At 39.0% G+C, this 21,299-nt stretch overlaps 1 protein-coding gene across 4 annotated transcripts in view; it reads right to left on the bottom strand.

The window, feature by feature from the left end:
• Nucleotides 1-1,059: 1,059 nt before the first annotated feature.
• ripk2 (receptor-interacting serine-threonine kinase 2) overlaps nt 1,060-21,299 on the bottom strand; it is a 72,666-nt gene continuing 52,426 nt past the window's right edge. For 2 of the 4 annotated variants that reach the window (XM_073044461.1, XM_073044459.1), the window contains exons 5-11: nt 18,714-18,763; nt 16,511-16,672; nt 10,290-10,375; nt 9,487-9,567; nt 7,589-7,778; nt 5,290-5,490; nt 1,060-1,835 (exon numbers count right to left, since the gene is read on the bottom strand). In XM_073044461.1, the coding sequence (XP_072900562.1) occupies nt 1,477-1,835; nt 5,290-5,490; nt 7,589-7,778; nt 9,487-9,567; nt 10,290-10,375; nt 16,511-16,672; nt 18,714-18,763 (1,129 nt within the window). In that variant the 3' untranslated portion in view covers nt 1,060-1,476. Of the gene's footprint in view, nt 1,836-2,889; nt 2,965-5,289; nt 5,491-7,588; nt 7,779-9,486; nt 9,568-10,289; nt 10,376-16,510; nt 16,673-18,713; nt 18,764-21,299 lie in introns of all 4 variants that reach the window. The other 2 variants (XR_012098808.1, XM_073044460.1) reach the window with 2 other exon arrangements.

Genomic DNA, 21,299 nt, shown 5'->3' with positions numbered 1-21,299 from the left:
AAGATTTAGGATGGAGATGAGGAGAAACTGTTTTTCCCAGAGAGAGGTGAATCTGTGGAATTCTCTGCCTAGGGAGGCAATTGAAGCTTCCTCACTATATATATTTAAGAAACAGTTAGACAGGTTTTTACACAGTAAGGGAATTAAGGGTTATGGGGAAAAGACAGGTAGATGGAGCTGAGTTTACAGACAGATCAGCCATAATCTTATTGAATGGCGGGGCAGGCTCGATGGACTGGATGGCCTACTCCTGCTCCTATTTCTTCTGTTCTGATCACCTGAATTTTGTTCTTATTTATATAGGCATCACTAAAAAAAGTGTACTTTAAATTTAAAAGTGCATGCAGTCTGCTTTGGGTAATGCAATACCTTCTAAGTTATGGTATGTCATCCTTTCTTTAGTGGGGCTTACAGAATGGAAACACAGTACTGGAAGTACACGGGTCAGATAGTATCTATGGAGGGATAAACACTGTTAGCATTTCAATGACAATAATGACCTAGCATCAAAAGACAGTACCTTTGCTGCCATACTTGACATGATGCTTGTTGCTACTGGAAAATAAAAAGTTTTTTATAATAGGACGCCAATTATAAAGCTGATTCTAGAGAAATTCAACTTGCTGCAAGGGCATCTCCAGCAACCATCAAACAGCATATTTAGTGAATGTCAGGATAGCTGTGGTTGAAGCCTAGAACAAGTTCAAGTTGAAGTGCCTATGGACATACTATGCTTAACTAACCATAAAGTCAGCAACCTCCAAACTACTACATGCCCGTGACTAAATTTGGAGGTTCTGAGCTAGGAAGACACATGTGCATATTTTTCCTGCAGATTCATCCTTACATTTTAATCTCATCTGCACCCATTTCAGTTACTTCTTATTCCTTCAAGTTTAATGAAAATTAAGGATTGAGATGCCTTTTGAGGATGTGCGAAAGCTCTTGGAGATGATGTTGCCCATTTGTTGCTTACCTTCTAAGCTTTTTGCAAAACACCAAATCTGCAATTAAAGTTGTGCACATTTATGATGCTTTAACAATCAAGTGAAGACAACATTTTAAGGCCTGCTAAAATTTATTTCTAAAACTCAGCTGTAAACGGCACATCTTGTAGTGTCATCCTAATGAGGCAATCAGTGTATTTTTTACCCCAGAAACACACAATAAAGAACAGCCTCCACTTTAAGGGTGTGACACTATTTCATAGTTTCATACATCTTACAATCTAGGTAAAGGAAGATTTACAAATAAAAATTACTTTTTGCTGGAGAATCATCAACTGTGAAGAACAGGCAAATGGGATGTGTTCATGATACTATTCACATTTTCTGGTTTATGAAAATATTTTTAATTTGTAAAATATTATACTGTCTCGAGGTGCAAGGCAAAGAACACTGAAGATGAATTAATCATGATATCATAGCTTATAGGACCTAGGTAACAGTAGATCCAATAAACAAACGTGAATAATAGTCACTTGCTTTTGAGATGAGTTGGCATCAAGCTTATAAGAGACACTGGACTGGATAACGTACATAGCTCTGGATAAGGTTGAAGTCCCATTTGCCTATTGTCCCTTAACTTCTGAACAATGACTTTGGCGAAGTCTTCTCCTTGGTTGTCACTAGTGTCTAAGAGTTGTCGGACTTTGGCTGTTCTAGTGGGTTTGGTGCTGATGAGTTCATAGTCCTCCTTCATTATTAGGTCACGAGAAATGAGGGCATCCAGTGTTTGATTAAGACATGCTTCTGTCATTTGATTAATAATATCCTCTCTTTTGCTTTGAATCCACTGATCAGCCACACCTCGAAGGATTGATTCTGTGAGGAAACCTGCAAATGTAATTTTCATAAGTAAATGGAGTCCAGCACTAACAGTATTAATGTATTTGACACAAACAACAATGATAAAATAGTGTTTGATTATTTTTATTGGGTGAGGGCTATACCTCTGAATACAGTAAAAATCTGAAAATCTGTTCCCTAGGATCTGGCTCTTCAGGGCCCCACTCCCTGCATTCTCTTCTAAATCTCTGGATTCACCATTCTAACCATAACCCCAACAGCCACAAAGGGAATCAAATGTGTTGGCGTATTAATAGTATTAATATCTAACAGCTTAGAAAATCTCATAGTACGGCATCAAAGTTCTGAGTGAGAAGGAGTTCAATCTGGAAAAGCGTGAAGTGATAAACTTTGGAATTTCAAACTTGAAAACAGAGCAGGATTCTTAGCAGTATGGAGGAATCAAGGGATCTTGGAGTCCATGTCATAGATCCCTCAAAGTTGCCATGGAGTGAAGAAGGATAAAAGGTGACTTGATAAAGGTGTATAAGAAGCATAGATAAAAGCTAATACGAGAGGGCATGATTTTAAGGTGATTGGAGGAAAGTATAGGGGGATGTCAGGGTTTTGCTTTACATAAAGAGTAGTGGGTGCATGGAACACACTGCCAGGGTGCTGGTAGGGGCAGATATATTAGGGTCATTTAACAGACTTTTAGATAAGCACATGGCTGAAAGAAAAGAGGGCCATGTGGGGGGGAGGGAAGGGTTACATTAATCCTGGAGTAGATATAATGTTGGCACAGAATTGTGGGTCGAATGGTTTGTACTTGTATTGTGTTCTATGTTCTAATACAGATTTTACTTAAAATGCTTTGGCAACTTTAGAACAGCCTAGTTAGTGTCTGAGTGCAGAGTGGAGCAGTGGACAAAATGTGAAGATCAACAAAGATTCTGGGAAACAAGTGATAAAACTTCAGATGGGAGTGGAAATACCAAATCTGTGTTTTATTTGCCTCCTGCAGGAATTCCTATGGATTTGGTGTTGGATCAATGGCTGGGTTCCTTATAATGAAGCAAATTGCAATAGAATTCGGGGGTACCTTTATATTACTGGCTTCCAGCTTTTGTAATGACATAGAAGAAAAGGGTTCCTCATTTTAAAGGACTTTCGTTTCCTTAAAGCAAGAAAACAAAAATCTGTGGTTATGGTCGAATATTTCCTCCATATTGGGGCTGCAATCCACTCACCTGGCAACTAATCTCCAATGTTAAATCTCACCTTTAATCAATCCAGTAAAAAATGCTGTGAATGCTGCTTACCTAATGCTATTTGCCTCTGGTGCTGCTACAAATTAGAATGCATGTGCATCTGACAATAAATCTGACTTTGACTTTGGGATTGAAGATACTAAAAAGGTAATTTCCACTGGGATAGGTGGAATTGTCTAAGATTTTTAGAACTGTCAGTTTTCTCAGTTAGTGGATGAGAATAACTCTAGGATTCATTTACATAGCAGTTGCTGCTAGTTTTGCTTAACATTCATCAAATGAATGTTTCATTATATCTTTAGATTTGTATCAAAGAAAATGCCATAGATGCAATTTCAGGTTATTAGTCACATCAGACTGTACTCTATCTTGCTGTAAAATGTATTTGATACTGGGCATTGAAATCTCTCCAAGTTGCCTCATCTTACACTATCCACCTACACCAAGCTCAAACTCCTTCCTGAAGGCCTTTTAATTCAAGAATTCAAGATTGCTTAATGCCATTTCCTGTACACAAGTGTAAGGAAAATGAAATCATTGTTTGTTACTCTGGATCCGATGCAACATTAAAAAAAAACAGAACAAAAATAAAGAACACAATAATAATAAAAAGAAACACAATAGATATAAATACATAAGATTGCTTATATACATAGATTAATTATATATCCATAAAGTGACGCTAGGCTGTACATTGTTGACTGGCAGGAAATAATTAAGTAGTGGTAGAGTTCCAACATTTATATAAATGATTTGGATGTGAATACACAAGGCTTCACCAATAAGTTTGTGGATGACACAAAATTAAACAGTGTTGATAGTGAAGAAGTTTATTATAGATAAGGGGATTTTGATTAGTTTGGAAAGTGGGCCAAGGAGTAGGAAAAGGATTTCATAAGTTAAGTGTGAGGTGATGCATTTTGGCAAGTCAAAACAGCATTGGGCTTGTACTATAAATGATAAGGCACTGGGGACTGCAGTAGGAGGGGTGATTGATAAGTTTGTGGCCTAAGGTAGAAGCAGTCATTTTTAGAAAACTTAGCACATTTATTTTTCAACATAGTCCCCTCCTACATTTACACACTTAGTCCAGCAGTCGTGGAGCATACGGATCTTGGACCTCCAGAAAGTGTCCACAGCAGGGGCGATTGATAAGTTTGTGGCCTAAGGTAGAAGGAGATGAGTTATACAGCTCTCGCTGAGTGATTATGCAGAAAGTTTGAAATTAATAACTCTCATCCTTCTACCTTAGGCCACAAACTTATCAATCACCCATATGTGGACACTTTCTGGAGGTCCAAGGTCTGTATGCTCCATGACCACTGGACTAAGTAGTGTAAACGTAGGAGAGGACTATGTTGAAAAATAAATGTGCTAGGTTTTCTAAAATTGACTCCTTCTACCTTAGGCCACAAACTTATCAATCACCCCTCATACATAGTTGAAAGCAGCATCACAGACAGGGCATTTAAAAAAAGGCATTTAGCATGCTGGCCTTCAGTCAGGGCATTGAGCGTAGAAGTTGGGACATTATGTTACAATTGTGCCTGCTGTTTGTGAGGCCGCACTTGTACTATATATGGTTTTGGTCACACTGCTGTAGGAAACGTGGTTGAACTGGAAAGGTGTACTGAAAAGGTTTATGAGGATGTTACTAGGACTAAAGGACTTGAGTTGTTCGAGGTTGGCCAGACTAGGTCTTTATTCCTTGTAACACTGAAGAATGAAATATTTAAAATTATGAGAGACATAGGTAAGGTGGTTGATAACAGTCTTTTCCCAAGGGTAGGGGAGTTTGGGTGATTTTGCATGAGAGGGGAAAGACATTAAAGGGTTCCTGAGTAGCAACTTTTTCTTGTAGAGGGTGGTGAGTAACACAATGAGCTTGCACAAGTGGTTGAGGCAGGTACCATAATACCATCTAGGGAGCATTTGGATGGGGAATGGCTCAGAGGAAAATGGGCTAAATGTAACAAATTGGGACTAGCTGGATGGGTACCATGATCTGCATGGACTCGTTTGGCCAAAGGGACTGTATCTGTGCTGTTTTGCTCTCTCTCTCTCTCTCCAGTTATTCATAGATTTTTTTTTGCTTCCATTGCCTGGTGAGGCTCCAGTACTCTAAATCCATGAATTTCAGCAAATAACAAACTGTTTCTATCTAGCTGGAAATTTCCAAGTATAAAAATATGGGCTTAAGTTATAGTCAATCACAATTTAATTGTACTTACTAGTGGAAGGTTGCAGTGTTATTAGTCCCAATCCGCAATCCGATTCACTTTCCGGAATTCCACTTCGTGGAGAAAAGTTGTCATCTGGTTGGCATATAGCAGTCTGAGACAAACTGCCTTCATCTCTGAGGCCAGCTAAAGATGCTGGGTACAATTCTTCTTGACACTTCATACTAGACTGTACATTTTTGTCTGTATTATCTGTATAGTAACAGACATATCAGAAAGGATTAAACAATAGCAGTAAAGGTCATACTCATTAAGGATCCTCACCATCCAGGTCATGCCCTCTCCTTATTACTATCAACAGGAGGTGGTACAAGAGCCAGAAGATGCACACACTGTATTTTAAGAACAGCTTTTTTTCCTCTGCCTGTTTTTGAACCGTTCATGAACACTACCTTTGTATTCTTCTGTTGCGCTATGTTATTTCGTTAATTATTGTAACTTGTCAAAGTATTTTATGTCTTGCAATGTACGGCTGCCACAATAACAACAAATTTCACAACAAGTGATAATAAACCTGATTCTAATTTTGGAATAAAATATTTTGAAAGCTAATCATTTTGCAAAAATAGTGAGTTAGTCAGCAAAGTGAATTAATTAAATATTGGAACGAGTCTGCAAACACCATTGTTCACAAACAGCTCATGCTTTAAATACTAAGGATTAATGAACCCAAAAGATAGGAGAAAATAAATTTACATTTGAAAGACAATCAATTTTATTGAACAAAATTTGTACCACCTTGCATTAACTGAATTTACTATACCTCCATATCTTACTTTAATTTTCTGGCATGTAAATATACATGGGAATTATAAAATCGATGATCTATTTGGGTTTTCTCTGATAACAGATTTTCCATTCTATTTATTTATTTATTGAGATACAGCATGGAACATGCCTTTATAGTCCAGCAATCCCCTCATTTAAACCTTGCCTAAAATGGGACAATTTACAATGACCAATTAACCTACCAACTTGTACCTCTTTGGACTGTCGGAGGAAACCCACACAGTCAAGGGGAGAACAGGCAACGGCAGGAATTGAACCCAGGTCGCTGGTGCTGTAAAGTGTAGTGCTAGCCACTATGCTACCGTGTCAACCCATGTGGAGAATTGAATCCTGGTCGGTGAACACAGGCATTGTAAAGCAAAATGCTAACTGCTACTCTCTCGTGTCACACATAGAATTATCACCAGCTCTGGGGGAATTTTATATTCCCACTAGGAACACTTCATCAATGATTCTAGCCCCCCTCCAAATGAATCATTTCCAAAAACTAAAACTAAAATTGTTACACATTCCTAAAGTGTGGAATCCGGTACTTAAAACTATAAGGGATGCAGTTGACAACTTTAAGTGGCAAATCATAACCTATTTATTTAACCTTTATTTTAACTAATGTACACTGTACCTCTTCTAGTTGTACAAGGTTATTAAATATTGCCTTTATGAACACTCTGGCTTAACTCAATGGTGAAAAGGACCTTTTAATGGTTGAAATTTTCCACTTTTTAAAGGCTAACTCTCTGCTACTTTATCCACTTTCACATCTACTACTCCCATTGAAGAATTCATTACCTGCAGACTTGACAACAATGCTTTTCTTGCTAGTATTTAATCCTCTAGAAAATCAGTTCATATCTTCAAAATTAATTTACTCATTGCATCTCTCTTTCATCACTGTCTCAAATGTAAAGCTCCTGTTCTCAAATTTGCACCTCTCCAGAGCTGACTCCTGATTTGCACTGAAAAGGGCTGACAATCATGCCTTCCTAATTTTTCTGGGGCATCTGCACTTCATGCTTGTTACTGACACTGGAATTTATCTCTGTCTTGCAAAATATATTCATGCCACACCCTTGTTCATCTTCATATTTCATACAGAATATACTAACACAGTTTCAAGCTCCTTTCAGAACTCTATTTACTTGTGACTCAAGCTCTTCCTGCTAGACTGATTCTAGCAGTAGTTATTTTGCTTTCAATATTTCAACTGATGCTAATCAATTGCATCAAATTCTTCAAAAAAAAATATTTTTTTACTTTTTGTTTTACTTTCCTTCCATTACCTCTTAACCTTCACAACTTTTCATTTATCATGTGGTAAATTGTCTTTACTTTCTCTGCTGTCCCTTACACTGATCTTCCAACCTTTCCTAGACTTGTGGACTGTTTTTTTTCTTTTTTCTCATTTTTACAACAAGCACATTTCATGGATCCCTGCTCTACATCTGTTTCATCAATTGAATCAAATACCAGCAATACAGCATCAAAAATCCTTTATACTTACTTATTTTCTTGTGCATATCAGCTCTATCTTCCACTGGAATAGCAACTCTGTCTTGCATTGAAGAGGAAATTGGGTTGCACGAAGAGAATAAAGAAGTTGCTTGTGAGAGCTGATTGTGAGATCCTGATGATGGCTGATAGGAGACATTTCCCTGTTGGGAGGATAAGCTTTGTGGTTCTGTATTCACTGCCTGTAGTACAACAGAATTCATTCAAAGAAGATTAACTTAAAAACTGATTTATTGTTATCAAATTATTGTAAAATAAGTTACAAGATTGACTGGGTCCCAAATAATGTCAGACAGTTACAACCATTGTGCATGATAATGCTGGGGTCTCTGGTATCTCCTTGACCATGGTCAAGCTAAACAACTATCTGGCAACCAGAATTACAGTTCACCCCATTAGCTTCCTTATTGTTCTAGAATCCATTTTTTTTTAAAAAAAACAGGGACACGAGATTCTGTAGTTATTGAAAGTCTTGAGCAGCACATACCAAATGCTGCAGGAACCCAGTAAGTCAGACAGTACTAATGAGGGGAAATAAACAGTCAACTTTTCAGGACTGACGAAGGGTATTGGTCTGATACATAAACTATTTATTTCTCTCTATTAATGCTGCCTGACTTGATGAGTTCTTCCAGTATTTTGTGTGTGATAAGCAATGGTCAGTGGGTCACTGGAGATAATACAGACAAAAGATTGTAAACTGTTATGAAACTGTTGGATATGACCAGCAGGTCAGGTCATGATAATGGAGGAAAATACCGAGCCAATATTACAGATAGATCGTATACGGTTTGGAACTAAATTTAACAATCCTAATGTTATACCTGATCACCCTGCAAACCTGTGGCTTGAAACATAAATTTTCAAATTTCTCCACCAGTACCGAACTGATGTAAGTTTTGACTTTGAAGTCAGCTGTCTGTATAATATGGTGAGGACGAGGATCTAGGAAAAGTGGTGCCAGTGGTTTTGATAGACCCAGGTAACTCCTTCAAGTTCATCCACGAAACAGCTTATTCTTCTTCTCTTATGTCTTTCTTTGCTTTTCAAGGTGGTATGGGGTTCTGTTGGAGTCTGTGATTTACAGCTCAAATTTCGTCTATGGTGGGAGGGTTGGTGCCTTTGCTTCTGCTGCTGTTTGCATGTGGAATAGATGGGGGGGGGGCTTCGGGATTCTGATGTTTCATTCATTCTTTGGGGTTTCTTGTTTTGTAGATGTCTGTGAACAGTAAGAATTTCAGCTTGTATTCTTTACATATTCTCTGAGATTAAATTGAGCTATTTGAACCTATTCCATCAAATGATGTCCACTGGAACCTTCACTTTCCTGTCAAAGCAACAGTCTATTTACATTCCACTGACTTCCTTTCAAAATGCTGCCACTCTTAATATATTTTGACAGTGAGTCTTGCCACTCTGATAGGGAATACCATGTATTTGAGTGATATATCAATCTATTGTGTATATTAAATTTTCAATGTTGTAAATTTGCAATCCTCATGTAGAACTTCTCAGCTGAAGTACACTAAGATCTGAACACATTTTCCCCCATCTTCATTCAACTTTTGTTCTCACCAATGGCAGAATTTCACCTAGTTTTGCGAACGAGCATTTGGCCACTGGGTTTATAATGCTGTTTCTACCGTAAGCATCCTGGATTATTCTCAAGGTATGAAAATGGCTTATAAAATAATCCCATCATAAATTTATACAATAATTTTATCCCTTAATTTTAGTTAAAACAAACAAGAAAAACTACAGATTTTAAATTACAATCTGGTGCATGCTGTTTTCCTCCCCTGCTTCCCAACTTCCACCGTCCATTGTTAAGGTCAAAGCAATTTTTTTTTTGGAAAAACACATACTTAGTGTAGGGCATTTATTTATTACCTGCACTGGTATATTGAGTGTCTTCAGATCTGCATTTACCTTTTCAAATGATGCAGAGAAGTTGTCTGAGGCACAATTCCCCTACAATTATAAAAATATTAAAACATTTTTATTTGCATTTAGGTCTCTCTTATGCAGGTTGCAACTACTTTTCATTCATAGCTTTAGTATGTGCATAAGTGTTCTCACCCTACCCCAGTCCATTCCAGCATTGATTACTCTAGGTAGGAAGCAGAACTGCTTAATAACACACTAAAATTTTGATTCTTCACACATTAACACATCTAGTTGCAGGTATCAAAGCTGTGCAGTTCCTGAACTTCTGTTACTATTAAATACAAAACTTCAAGTGTGGTCTGACTAGGTTTATTTTGATATAACTGCATCTACAGTGCAGATTAAGTGAAATGCAATCTAAGTGCTCCATCACTGTTTAGGCTGTGTAATTAAGCATTCAATTCGTTTTGTTCAAATCTGTATTTTCAGTTTTCTAATTCCACATGCAATTATGTCGATTCCAAGTCTGGATTGAATCAATTGCTTATAAAACTATGACAAAAGTTTGTCTTTGCAATCCCTCCCTATTGCCATATTTCTCAATAGGCCTCCATCTACTTCTTTTACCAGTCAGGAGGCTATATTTGCATCGCTGTACGCATTGCACCATATTGATTTAATGAAAACATGGTGCTGCTCAGCTGATTGAGATGTATGTTATAATCATTGTAAAAACTAATCAATACTTCCTAACTCTTGGTTTTCATCATATGCTAACCAGTAGAATTAAATTAAGGTGCACTCACTTTGGCTCGTTTGAGATACAAAACATCCTCAAGCAGAGTCAGATCATTAAAGGTTCGAACCACTGGTTCCAATTCTATGAGGCACTCTGTGTAAGCAAACAAGCATTATTTTGATGATTATTTATTTTGTTTTAAATTGGTCTCTGTACTTAAACCAATGTACATGATAACACAGATGTAGAACAGAAATTCTGTAAAGTTGCTTTAGTTTCATTCAACATTATTCATACAATCAGCCAAACTAACACAAAACATCTTATTAGTGGCCCAGATCTTTGTGGAGAACCATAATGCTGCACAGCATTGTAGCTACTAATCAAATGCTTAAAAGCAATCCAGTCTACATATTGTTTTACATTTTAGTGCAATGGCATATTGTAAACTAATTTTAGAATGTCAAGCATAAACTACTTAGGAAATATTTTCTTGGAATGTTTGCATTAGTTTTCTGAAAAAAAAACTGCCTAAAAGCCTGATTTTCCCAACATTCATTTCCCAAGTTAAATCAATCACTGAGAAGTTCTGGTGAATTGCATTGGTTTGCAAGGTTTTAGAATTACAGAGAAGGATAGGACTGGTTCTTGAGTTGAGAAAGGCCAATTTTGACGGTATCAGAAGGTGCCGATTGGGATAGGTCATTTTCCAGCAAAGAGATACTTGGTAAGAAGGTGACTTTCAAAAGTGAAATATTGAAAATACAGAATCCATATATTCCTGTTAGAATAAAAGGCAAGGCTAGTAGGTTTAGCAAACCTCAGTTATCAAGGGATATTGAGTCCATGGTAAAGAAAGACAGGTGTAGGCCATTAGAATCAAATGAGGTGCTTGAGGAGTACAAGTGGAATGCAAGAAAACACTTACAAGGGCTATAAGAGGGCATGAGATTACTCACAGACAAAATGAAAGAGAATCCTAAGGTTTATATAGCTATATTACGAGCAAACGGCTAGCAAGGGAAAAAACTGGTACACTTGAAAATCAGCAGCACCATCAATGCATGGAGCCAAAAGAGATGAGAGAGATTTCTAAAAGAATGTTTTGCATCTGTATTTACTCAGGAGACAGTCTCAGACTATAGAAATGAGGTAAAAAGGTAGTGAGGTTATCAGATTACAGAAGAGAAGGTGCCGTGTTATGTACCCGTAGGGACTGTCACTTTAAAATGCTGGGAGAATGAGACTGACATTTGGACACTGGTTAAGCTGCTCCAGAGAGAGAGAGAGGGAGATTGAGGTGGAGTGATTTGATGGACAATTGATGTTATGGTTTCTCTGCAGCTTGTTAACTTTTTACAAGGACTGTCACAGACACACACAGTTAGAGTCAAGATGGATTTGGTCAATGGAAGACACCAGTGAGTCGGTCGCTGGTTTAAACTTTCAGTAGCCTAAAAGGGGTGAGTTAAGATTGGTCCAGAGTATTGATAAATGACTCTCTCTAAGTAGTCCATCAGGGTGAGTTTGTTTCCATTCGGCTACAGAAGTGTGATTGTCACTTAGTTAATCCACAGGAGTGGGTTCTCTGGTGAGGGGAGAACCTTTGTGAATACCACGTGTGTGTTTACCCTTTGCCTGGGTGTGGTAGTTCACTAAAGAAAGGTATCCTTGTGGCAAATCACTGTTGGAGTTATCTTGTATGTCGTGGAACTGGGTAAGTGTCTATCACATTGTGTGTGTTTGGGGTAACCTTGTGGAATCTACCGATGTGTTGACCCTTGCCTGGGTGGTGGTTCCCTTGAAGATGGTCCTCTTTGTGATAAGCTACTGTTGGTGATAATCCATACGTGGATTCTGTTTGAGTATCCTGTGGCCACCACTTTGTGACGTCCCGTAGCTGAATTTGGGTGTGGTACCACTTGTGTTGAAACGACATTTGTTGAAGATCACTGTTGGTGATAATTCATGTGTGGAGTGGAACAACTTTGGAGATAAAATCTACTGCTGTTGTTATTTTGTATTGTTGTCGTGGAATCTGTGGAGTATCAACATAATTGCCTTCTCACAACATTCGCCTTTAGATTACAAATATCTCGCATTAATTAACCTGTGGATTGAACTGAGAAAAACTTTCTTACATACCATCGTAAGACTGTATCACTTACCACCTAAACTTGAAGAAGTTTGGGGATTTATATATTTATACCTATATATGCATAACACAGTTAACTCTTGATTTACCTGGTTTAAGTTACTATATGACGTAGTTACTAATAAAATAGTAATTTGTTAACAGCAAAACCAGACACAAGGTGTGTTCTATTGTCGCTGATACTTTTACAGGGTTGCATGTACGTAACAGCTGGAAGTCTTGAGGTGAATTAGGGAGGATAATTCCATGATAAGATGTCCCCTTGGAGGCTAGTTCAGATGCTGTAGAGGCCCTGGCAGAGATATTTAACACACAGGTAAGGCGCAGGAGGACTAGAGCATAGTTAATGTTGTTCCATTGTTCAAGAAAATGCCTAAGAACAATCCAGGAACTTATAGTCTAGTGAACCAACCGTCAGTCATGGTAAATTATTGGAAGGCATTTTAAAGGAGAGCTTATATAAGTATTTGGATTAACAAGGTCTTATTAGAGATGGTTAGCATGGCTTTGTGTGATAGGGCATAGAGCACTACAGCAAAGAAATTGGCCCATCTAGTTCATGCTGAACCATAGATCTGCCTAGACCCATTGACCTGCACCTGGACCACAGCCCTCCCTACAACTCCCATCTATGTAGCAATCCAAATTCCTCTTAAATGGCAAAATCTTCCTAGCTACCACCTTTCGCGCTGGCAGCTCGTTCCACACTCTCACCACCCTCTGAGTGAAGAAGCTCCCCCTCATGTTGAAGTTGTACAAGATGCTGGTGAGACTGAATTTCGAGTATTGTGTGCAGTTCTGGTCGCCAAACTACAAGAAAGACATCAAGAAGCTTAAAAGCTGGAGGAAAATTTACAATGATGTTGCTGTGACTTGAGGAGTCTATAGGGAACTGTTAAGTAGGTTAGTACTTTATTCCCTGGAGTGCAGTAGAATGAGGGGAGATCTTGTATAGGTATACAAAATTACGAAGATGTATATAGGGTGAACGCATGTAGGCTTTTTCCCTTCAGGTTGCGAGAGAGTAGAACTAGAGGTCCTAGATTTAGAGTGAAAGAAGGTGTGGAGTGATGATGGCATTAAACAGAGACTCCTTTGCTTGCATCTTCGGAAATGGCTTTATTTCCATCTTTAATATCTTTATTTTTCCCTTTCAGGGTTCTGTTGAAGACCCTGACCTGGAGTTACACGCTGACTACGGTTCTTTGCGGGAATGGGACCCGCTCTTGGGGTTTTATAACTGGCTGTTGTTGTTTGGTACACCAAGGGCTCGGCCTAAGAGTCCGGCTCGGATTTGGAAGCCTAGGATCTCAGGGCTCTGGAGACGGGTGGATTGAGGGTCGGTGTCACAACAGGAGACCCGTGTGTCATTGGGGAAGTCGGAATATCTGCGGTCGTGTGCCCAGATTTTTGGGCACAGAGCTAAAAAAGTGATGTTGTGGACCTTTTACATTGTAAACCAGGTGAAACGCGAAGTCTTTGGGGTAACTGCAAGTCTGTTGCTTTGCTCACACTTGAGTGCTCAGTAGTGGGTGCAGATGCTTTTTTTTTTGCTAGTGGGGGGAGGGGGATTATAGCTTGCTGCCACTTAAGCACAGAAAGGGGTAGTGGGGGGGGGGTTGGGGTTCTAATATATAACTGTCGCTCATTCCTTGGGGCAGTCCTCTGTTTTTGTGGATGGTTGCAAAGGAAAAGGATTTCAGGATGTATATTTTATAAATTTCTCTGACATTAAATGTACCTTTGAAACCTCTGATGGTGAAATACAAGCTATTAAGAGGAATAGATAGAGTGGACAACCAGCACCTCTTCCTCAGGGCACCACTGCTGAAAACAAGAGGACATGGCTTTAAGGTAAGGGGAGGGAAGTTCAAGGGGGATATTAGAGGAAGGTTTTTTACTCAGAGAGTGGCTGGTGTGTGGAATGCACTGCCTGAGTCAGTGGTGGTGGCAGATACACTAGTGAAATTTAAGAGACTACTAGACAGGTATATGGAGGAATTTGAGGTGGAGGCAGGGTTTAAGGGTCGGCATAACATTGTGGGCTGAATGGCCTGTGCTGTATTGTTCTATGTTCTAAATGTTTGAGAGGAAACCTCTTCACTCGGAGGATGATGCAAGTGTGGAAGGAGCAGGCAGTGGAAGTGGTTGATGTGGGTGTAATTGTAACATTTAAGAGAAGTTTGAATCGGGGAGGGTTTGAAGGAATATAGGCCATGTGCAGGTAGAAGTGACTATGCAGAAAATCAGATTGTTATAGACTAGATAGGACAAAGGGTCTGTTTCTGTGTTATAGTACTTTATGAATCAATAAAAGCATAGTCCCATTTTCTATATCTACAGACTGAGATGAAGGTATAATTTATAATTACATTCAAGGGGATACCACAGACAGAAGTTGCTTCTCTTTTTCATATTGGACTGTTGTCTGATACAGAGGTTCATACAGAGAAAAAGGCTTATTTTGTAGCTATGATGCAATCTGACTGAAGATTGCAACACAGTGTTAATTATCCTTTTCTAGAAAGGACTGACGTGGAGAACAGAGTGAGGGAATAATTCTGGGTTTTTTGACGATATTTCATATTTTTTTTAAATGAGGGAGAAATGATGGAAGCAGAAAGATATTGAAAATGAAGTAGACCTGGTAGTAATCCAATGTTTGAACTATGTTATCAAGTTGGTTTATTACCTGCAGTATGACATAAAATTATAAATCTGGTGTTGTTACTTTGGTGAGTGGGGAAGTTACCAAATGCAGCTCAGGTTTGTGATAGGGTCAGGATACCAAACAGTTTATCTAAAATAGGGGCTCCAAAACCGGGGTCCACGGACCCTTCAGTTAATGGTAAGGATCCATGGCATAAAAAAGTGTCGAAATCCCTCATCCAAAATGAGGTTATGAATCAAAGGATCTTGAGGAAAAGCTTCCAACATTTTTCTGTGGTTGAGGACTGGCCTTTCAGACAGCAGATAAGGAACTGGAATGAGGAAGTTTAAAAAAAGAAATTAATGCATGGGTCATTGAGTAGGAGATGGAGGTAAGGCAGCTTGACTTACGATCCACTCCCCTGGTGTTGCAAGTGAATAGGCTGGACTTGTGTTGTAGTGCTAGGAAAGTAACTTTTGAAGGATTTGCTTTCAGTTCCTGTCAGCACAGAGTTGCGAGCTCCAATCAAATGTCCAGTGATACAACCTTAAAGAGCTGGTGAAAACAAATTAATCCCACTGAACTGACCATTGTAATCATGATATTAATGAATCTGGAAATGATCACTGCAAGTTATTAAAACTTGTATTAGATCCACTATGGACTGTTTTGGAATCATTTGGATTACAGTCGGCTCTCCTTATCCGCGGATTCCGCATGTGCCAAATTCAACCAACCGTGGATTGGGAAAACCCAGAAGTTCTCTCTCCAGCACTTGTTGTTTGAGCATGTACAGACTATTTTTTTCTTGTCATTATTCCCTAAACAATACAGTATAACAACTATTTACATAGCATTTACATTGTATTAGGTATTATAAGTAATCTAGAAATGACTTAAACATACAGGCAGTCCCCGGGTTATGAATGAGTACCATTCCTGAGTCCGTCTTTAAGTTGGATTTGAAGTCAGAACAGGTACATCCGGTATTATTTAGCATCAGTTAGTCAAACGTTTTTCTTAGTATATAGTACATATTTTACCTTTCTATGCATATAAAACACTTAAGAAACGTACGTAGTTCAATAATTTAACCACTGCGTTGCTTAGTAATAACTGTAGCTTTCATCCAGGCAGGGCCTTTCATATGCTCCATTAAAATTATTCCGATCATTGACCGATTGTGGCCTAACGCTTTTCCAATGACCAATGGCGTTTCACCTCTTTCCGATTGCTTTATTACTTCCACCTTATTTTCAATCGCGATCGTGATTATTTTCGTGAACAGAAACACTGCGGATTCAGAGCTGCGCCGCCAGGTCCTAATGTCCACCGCACTGATACATGTTAAATAAGGGACTTGAGCATCCGCGAATTTTGGTTTCCTCGGGGGGGGGGGGGGGGGCCGGGAAATCCCCCGCGGATAAGGAGTGTACTGCAGTTATCTTTGAAATCCATATGCATCATACTTATAACAACTTACTAATAAAGGAAGGGCGTTCATTAGGGTTTTGAGACCAGCCACTTGTCATCAGCTCGAGCAGAATTTCACGGTTGGGGATGTCTAATGGTAAACTTTCCTCACTGGTGTCAGGTCTGGTACCTCGCAGTACACTAAACATCACCTGTACTGGGTTCGTAGCATCTGCAAAAAGGGCAGAGGATGCAAATGAGGAAACAAACAAAACCTGCTTTTCAATTAAAATGTTGCAATTTAAGGTTTTAACCAAAGGAAACTATTTTGCTTAGAAGTTAATCATGAAATGTACAAATGAGCTTTTTGGAAAATAAACTACAAAGATTCTGTACTAAATTCTAAGTTTGTTACTGTGGTGACCAGACAAGTATTATTCCATCCATTTTCATTTCATTTCAGATTATAAACAACTTAATTTAGTATTCAGAAATAGCATATTAATGTTGTGGAAAACAATCTGAGTCTGCTATTCTGCCTGAGAGATGTGCGTACACTCACAATGGGAAAGGATTGCAACAGTTCAAGAAGGTAGCTCACCTTCACCTTAAGGGCAGCTGGGAAGGACAATTAAATGCTATCTCAGCTCCAAAGTCCACATCCTTTGAATATATACAAAATGTTTTTGTGACATTTTTCTTTTGGCCTAATATAATTCATCAGTACCTGCTTTGTCATATGACATGGGCAATCATAGTCTTCCATCTCTCTTTAACCTGAGAAGTTCTAATAAACTTTTCAAAACTTTTGCCTGTCCATCCCTTGATGTAACTCACGAATGTTATGTACTGTCATCTGCAACTTTATCTTCCGCCAATTTTTGCTGTCACTGCAAGATGTTTGAGCTTTTCCTTCCTCAGTACATGTCCCAGTAATTCCAGTTGCCATTTCTTGATTGATGATATCAGCTCTCTTCCTATTCCGGCTTTTCGCAACACTTCCTCATTTGTTCTCTGTCGTTCCTCGATACTTTCATCATTCTTCTCAAAAACCCCAATTCTGCAGCTTCAAGTCTTCCCTCAGTTTGCTTTGATATTGTTCAAGATTCACTTCTATATATTAGTGTGGAATCAAAGCAGCACCACAACACTGAGTTTCGTACCTATAGAAAATATGTCATTCTTTACTATCTTGCTCAAATGTGCATTTAGCAATCCCAATCCTCCTCCTAATTTCAACATCGGCCCCTACCGTCAGATGTTATCATGAACCTTAACGAACTGAACTTCCATGTTTGTTTAATTGTTACAGTTCAAGTTTCTGTATTTTTGTCTCGTTTGTGACGACATACATTTGGCCTTCTTGCAGTTGATGGTCAATCCTCTCTTTGCACTTCCTGCGACAGTATTACTTGGAGCTTCCCTATGGAAGTAGCTATCAGTACTGTGTCATCTACATATCGCAGGTTGTTCAAATTGTATCCACCAATTATCATGCCTGGAATACTACTAATTTCTCTCAGAATCTTCTCCCAATAAAGGTTGAATATGTCAGGTTGAAAACATACAGACACAGAATGACTGCTATGTATGTAATGCCTTCAAATTCTTTTAAAATACTTTTTAAAATCATAGCAATGGCAAAAAAAGTTGCTGTTATAAGGAAATATGGCAACTGATGTATGCCTAGCAATAGAACCAGAACATTTTGCAAGTGTTCAGTGGATCGAGAACTGAAATATTTCTAGTTTATATCTTCTCAGTTGCTTCTGCTCTGCAGATAGTTTCAAACACTTTTCTGTTTTCACATTGGATGTTTATCGAACTCACTACTTATTTGTACTCCACAAGATGCTACAAAAAGCATCTAAATACACTATTACTCATTCTGTACTACTGAAGCTCAATGAGGGAAAATATTAAGCCTCATCACTGAAGGAACTGCGCTGTGATTTTCGAATAATACATTAGGATATTTATCTTCATCTGGGAGCACAATAGTGCTTCTAATTCCAATCATTCCCAAAACAATGCACCTTTGAACTGCAACCCTCCCATAGTGCTGTACCAAAGCATTATATTTCTGGTGTTGAACTTTAATGCAGACTTTCAGAAATACTTTAGATCCATATCTGACAAACAAATGTTGAATTGGAAATAAAATGTTTGGCTTTGAAATGTATGAGTTTGTATTTAATTCATTTTTTTAAAAAAAAGTGAAATTGACATGATGTCAACACCTGGTCTGAAATTAAATCCACATGAGAACTTGCCTTCAAATGGTTGTTTTCTTGAGAGAACTTCCCACATTATTATCGCATAGCTATAAAGAAAACACAATACATTTATACATTGGTGATTTATTAACATGGCAAACCATATTCACTGTTGAGGCTTCAAGTTGCAGTACACCAAGTTGCTTGAAGCAACATGCAGCATTACAGTGGAATACTTCTGCAAATAACTCACTTTAAAAATTTCCTCTCACTTTTCCAAGTTCAGATACTAGAGAAAAGGAAACACAGTAACTTGCAATTTGTTAATAAACAGGAAATATTGTACAATATTGTACAGTATTGATGGCATTGTACAGAGGTACCAGGCACAGAACTAAGACCGTGGTTGCGTGTGGTACATATACCTAACTTAATGGAAACACTATTGAATTCATGGGTGAAGGGGTGGAGATACATCTCAACCAAATATTCTGTGAGGCACACCTTCCCTCCGCTAGCCTGCAGGTCACCCTTGGGCAAAGTGCAACACCTGCTTGGCCCCCGTTCAGGGTCATATGAAGTCACGGCAGCAGGTGGTGGATGGTCGCATGAGTAACTGGTGCATATCACAAGTCCTAGTCTTGCGACCACTGATGCCAGGCAGACAGCCTCTGAAGAGTATTGATAATGGCTGGGGTCACCTGACTTGTAAAGACACTGCCTAGAAAAAAAACAAAGGCAAGCTGCTTCTGCAGAGAAATTTGCTAAGAATAATCAGGGTCATAAGACCATGATTGCCTATGCCAGATGAGACGGAACACAATGATGATAAGTGAATTCAACCAGGCTGCAGCTTCTAGAAGCAGATGTTCCAGTTTCCACCGTAGGGGAGGCAGCAGGCAGTGAATGCCCAGGCACTGCAATGGAATTGCAATCTGCCACCACAAAACGTCAGCGTCTCAGGCAGACTGCCATTTGAATGGGTTCTTGGGAGTCGACGCACACAAAATGCTGGAGGAACTCTGCAGGCCAGACAGCATCTATGGAAAAGAGTGAACAGTCTTTTTCGGGCCAAGACCCTTCATCATCAGTCCCATGTGTATTGCCTGGATTTTCAGCCTCTGCAGATTTTCTCTTGTTTGTGAAGGAATAGACCAACTAACATGATCATGGCTGAGCTGATGCAGGTTTCAACTCCCCTCCTATTCTAATTACCAATAGCCCCGAATTCCTCAAACTTTCATAAAAAATCTTTCTTCTCTTTAAATACCTCCTGTGATTTAGTTTCCATAGCCCCTGGGGTATAGAATTCCAGAGACTCAACACCCACTGCAAGAAGCAGGTCCTATGTACCTCAGTTTTAATGACCCCCTAGTTCCACTAGACCCCCAGTCCTGCCGGAGGGTTTCAGCCCAAAATGTTGACTGTATTCTTTTCCTAGATGCTGCCTGGCCTGCTGAGTTCCTCCAGCATGTGTTGCTTGGACTTCCAGCATCTACAGATTTTCTCTCGTTTGTCCACTATTAGTTCCAGTATTTGAAACATCTTTAAAACTTGTTCTGACAGCAATGATGAATACACTGACAGAGTTAGCTCCTATAACAGCTTTTGAAACGATGCCTGTATTCCCACTAAAACAATCACCAACTTCAGCTATAATAAAACCTGGTTCAATGCAGAGCTTAAGCAGTTGTGTCTGGAAAAGGAGGAGGACTGTAGGACTGGGAAAAGAAGTCCAAGAAAAGCCAATTAGACCTGCCAAATACCAAATATTCAGACAAACTAGAAAAGCAGTTTTCTGCATATGACTGTTTTTTTTTAGTTTGGAAAGAGCTTTGTTGATTACCAACTGTACAAAAAGAAAGCATCACTCTTTTCTTGATGACTCCTCCTCCTTAACCAGTTAAACCAGTTCTACTACAGATTTGACAGCTCACACTTCAAAGACCTTCTCCAGAGCCCATTCAGCCAGAACATCACACCCTTTGTTGTCAAAGAAGAAGTGGTGAGAAAGCTGTTCAGGGTACAAAAATTATGGCCCTGCCATCATCAAACACTGTGCTAAACAGAGGTCTACAATCTTCACAAACATTTTCAGCCTCTTAAACATCACTGTTCCAGCATGTTTCAAGAAATCAGTCTCAAAAAATTAAAGATAACTGGATTCAATGACTACAGACCAGTCGTAATGAAGACTTTTGAAAGGTTGATTATGCCATTTCTCAACTCCATAACACCAAATTTCTACACATGCTGACATTCGCCTACAGAGCCAACAGATTTGTAGATGATGCAGTTAACATCCGACTTGACTTTACACTACAGCTGGTCAGAATTCTCTGTCGATTTCAGTTCAGCCTTCAACACCATCATCCCTGAGCTTTTGCAAGAGAAACTTGCCAAACTCCACATACCAGGTCCTATCTGTAGTTGGATCACAATCATCCTCTCTGACAGGAGGCAGTATGTGAGACCAGGAAAGCTCATTTAGATATTCCTCTGAGTCAGCACTGGTATACCACTGGTCACTGGTCTGCTGTCTCCCCTCTCCTATTCTTTCTGTGCACCAACAACTGAGTCTCCAATGATCCATCAGTTAAACTGATACAGCTCGCAGATGGTGTCACTGTCATAAGACTAATC

This window comes from Hemitrygon akajei, chromosome 1 (assembly GCF_048418815.1).
Source record: "Hemitrygon akajei chromosome 1, sHemAka1.3, whole genome shotgun sequence".
In the NCBI taxonomy this organism is placed as follows: Eukaryota; Metazoa; Chordata; class Chondrichthyes; order Myliobatiformes; family Dasyatidae; genus Hemitrygon; species Hemitrygon akajei.
Note: the sequence above shows the minus strand (reverse complement) of the source record. Positions and strands in the feature narration are given on the sequence as shown.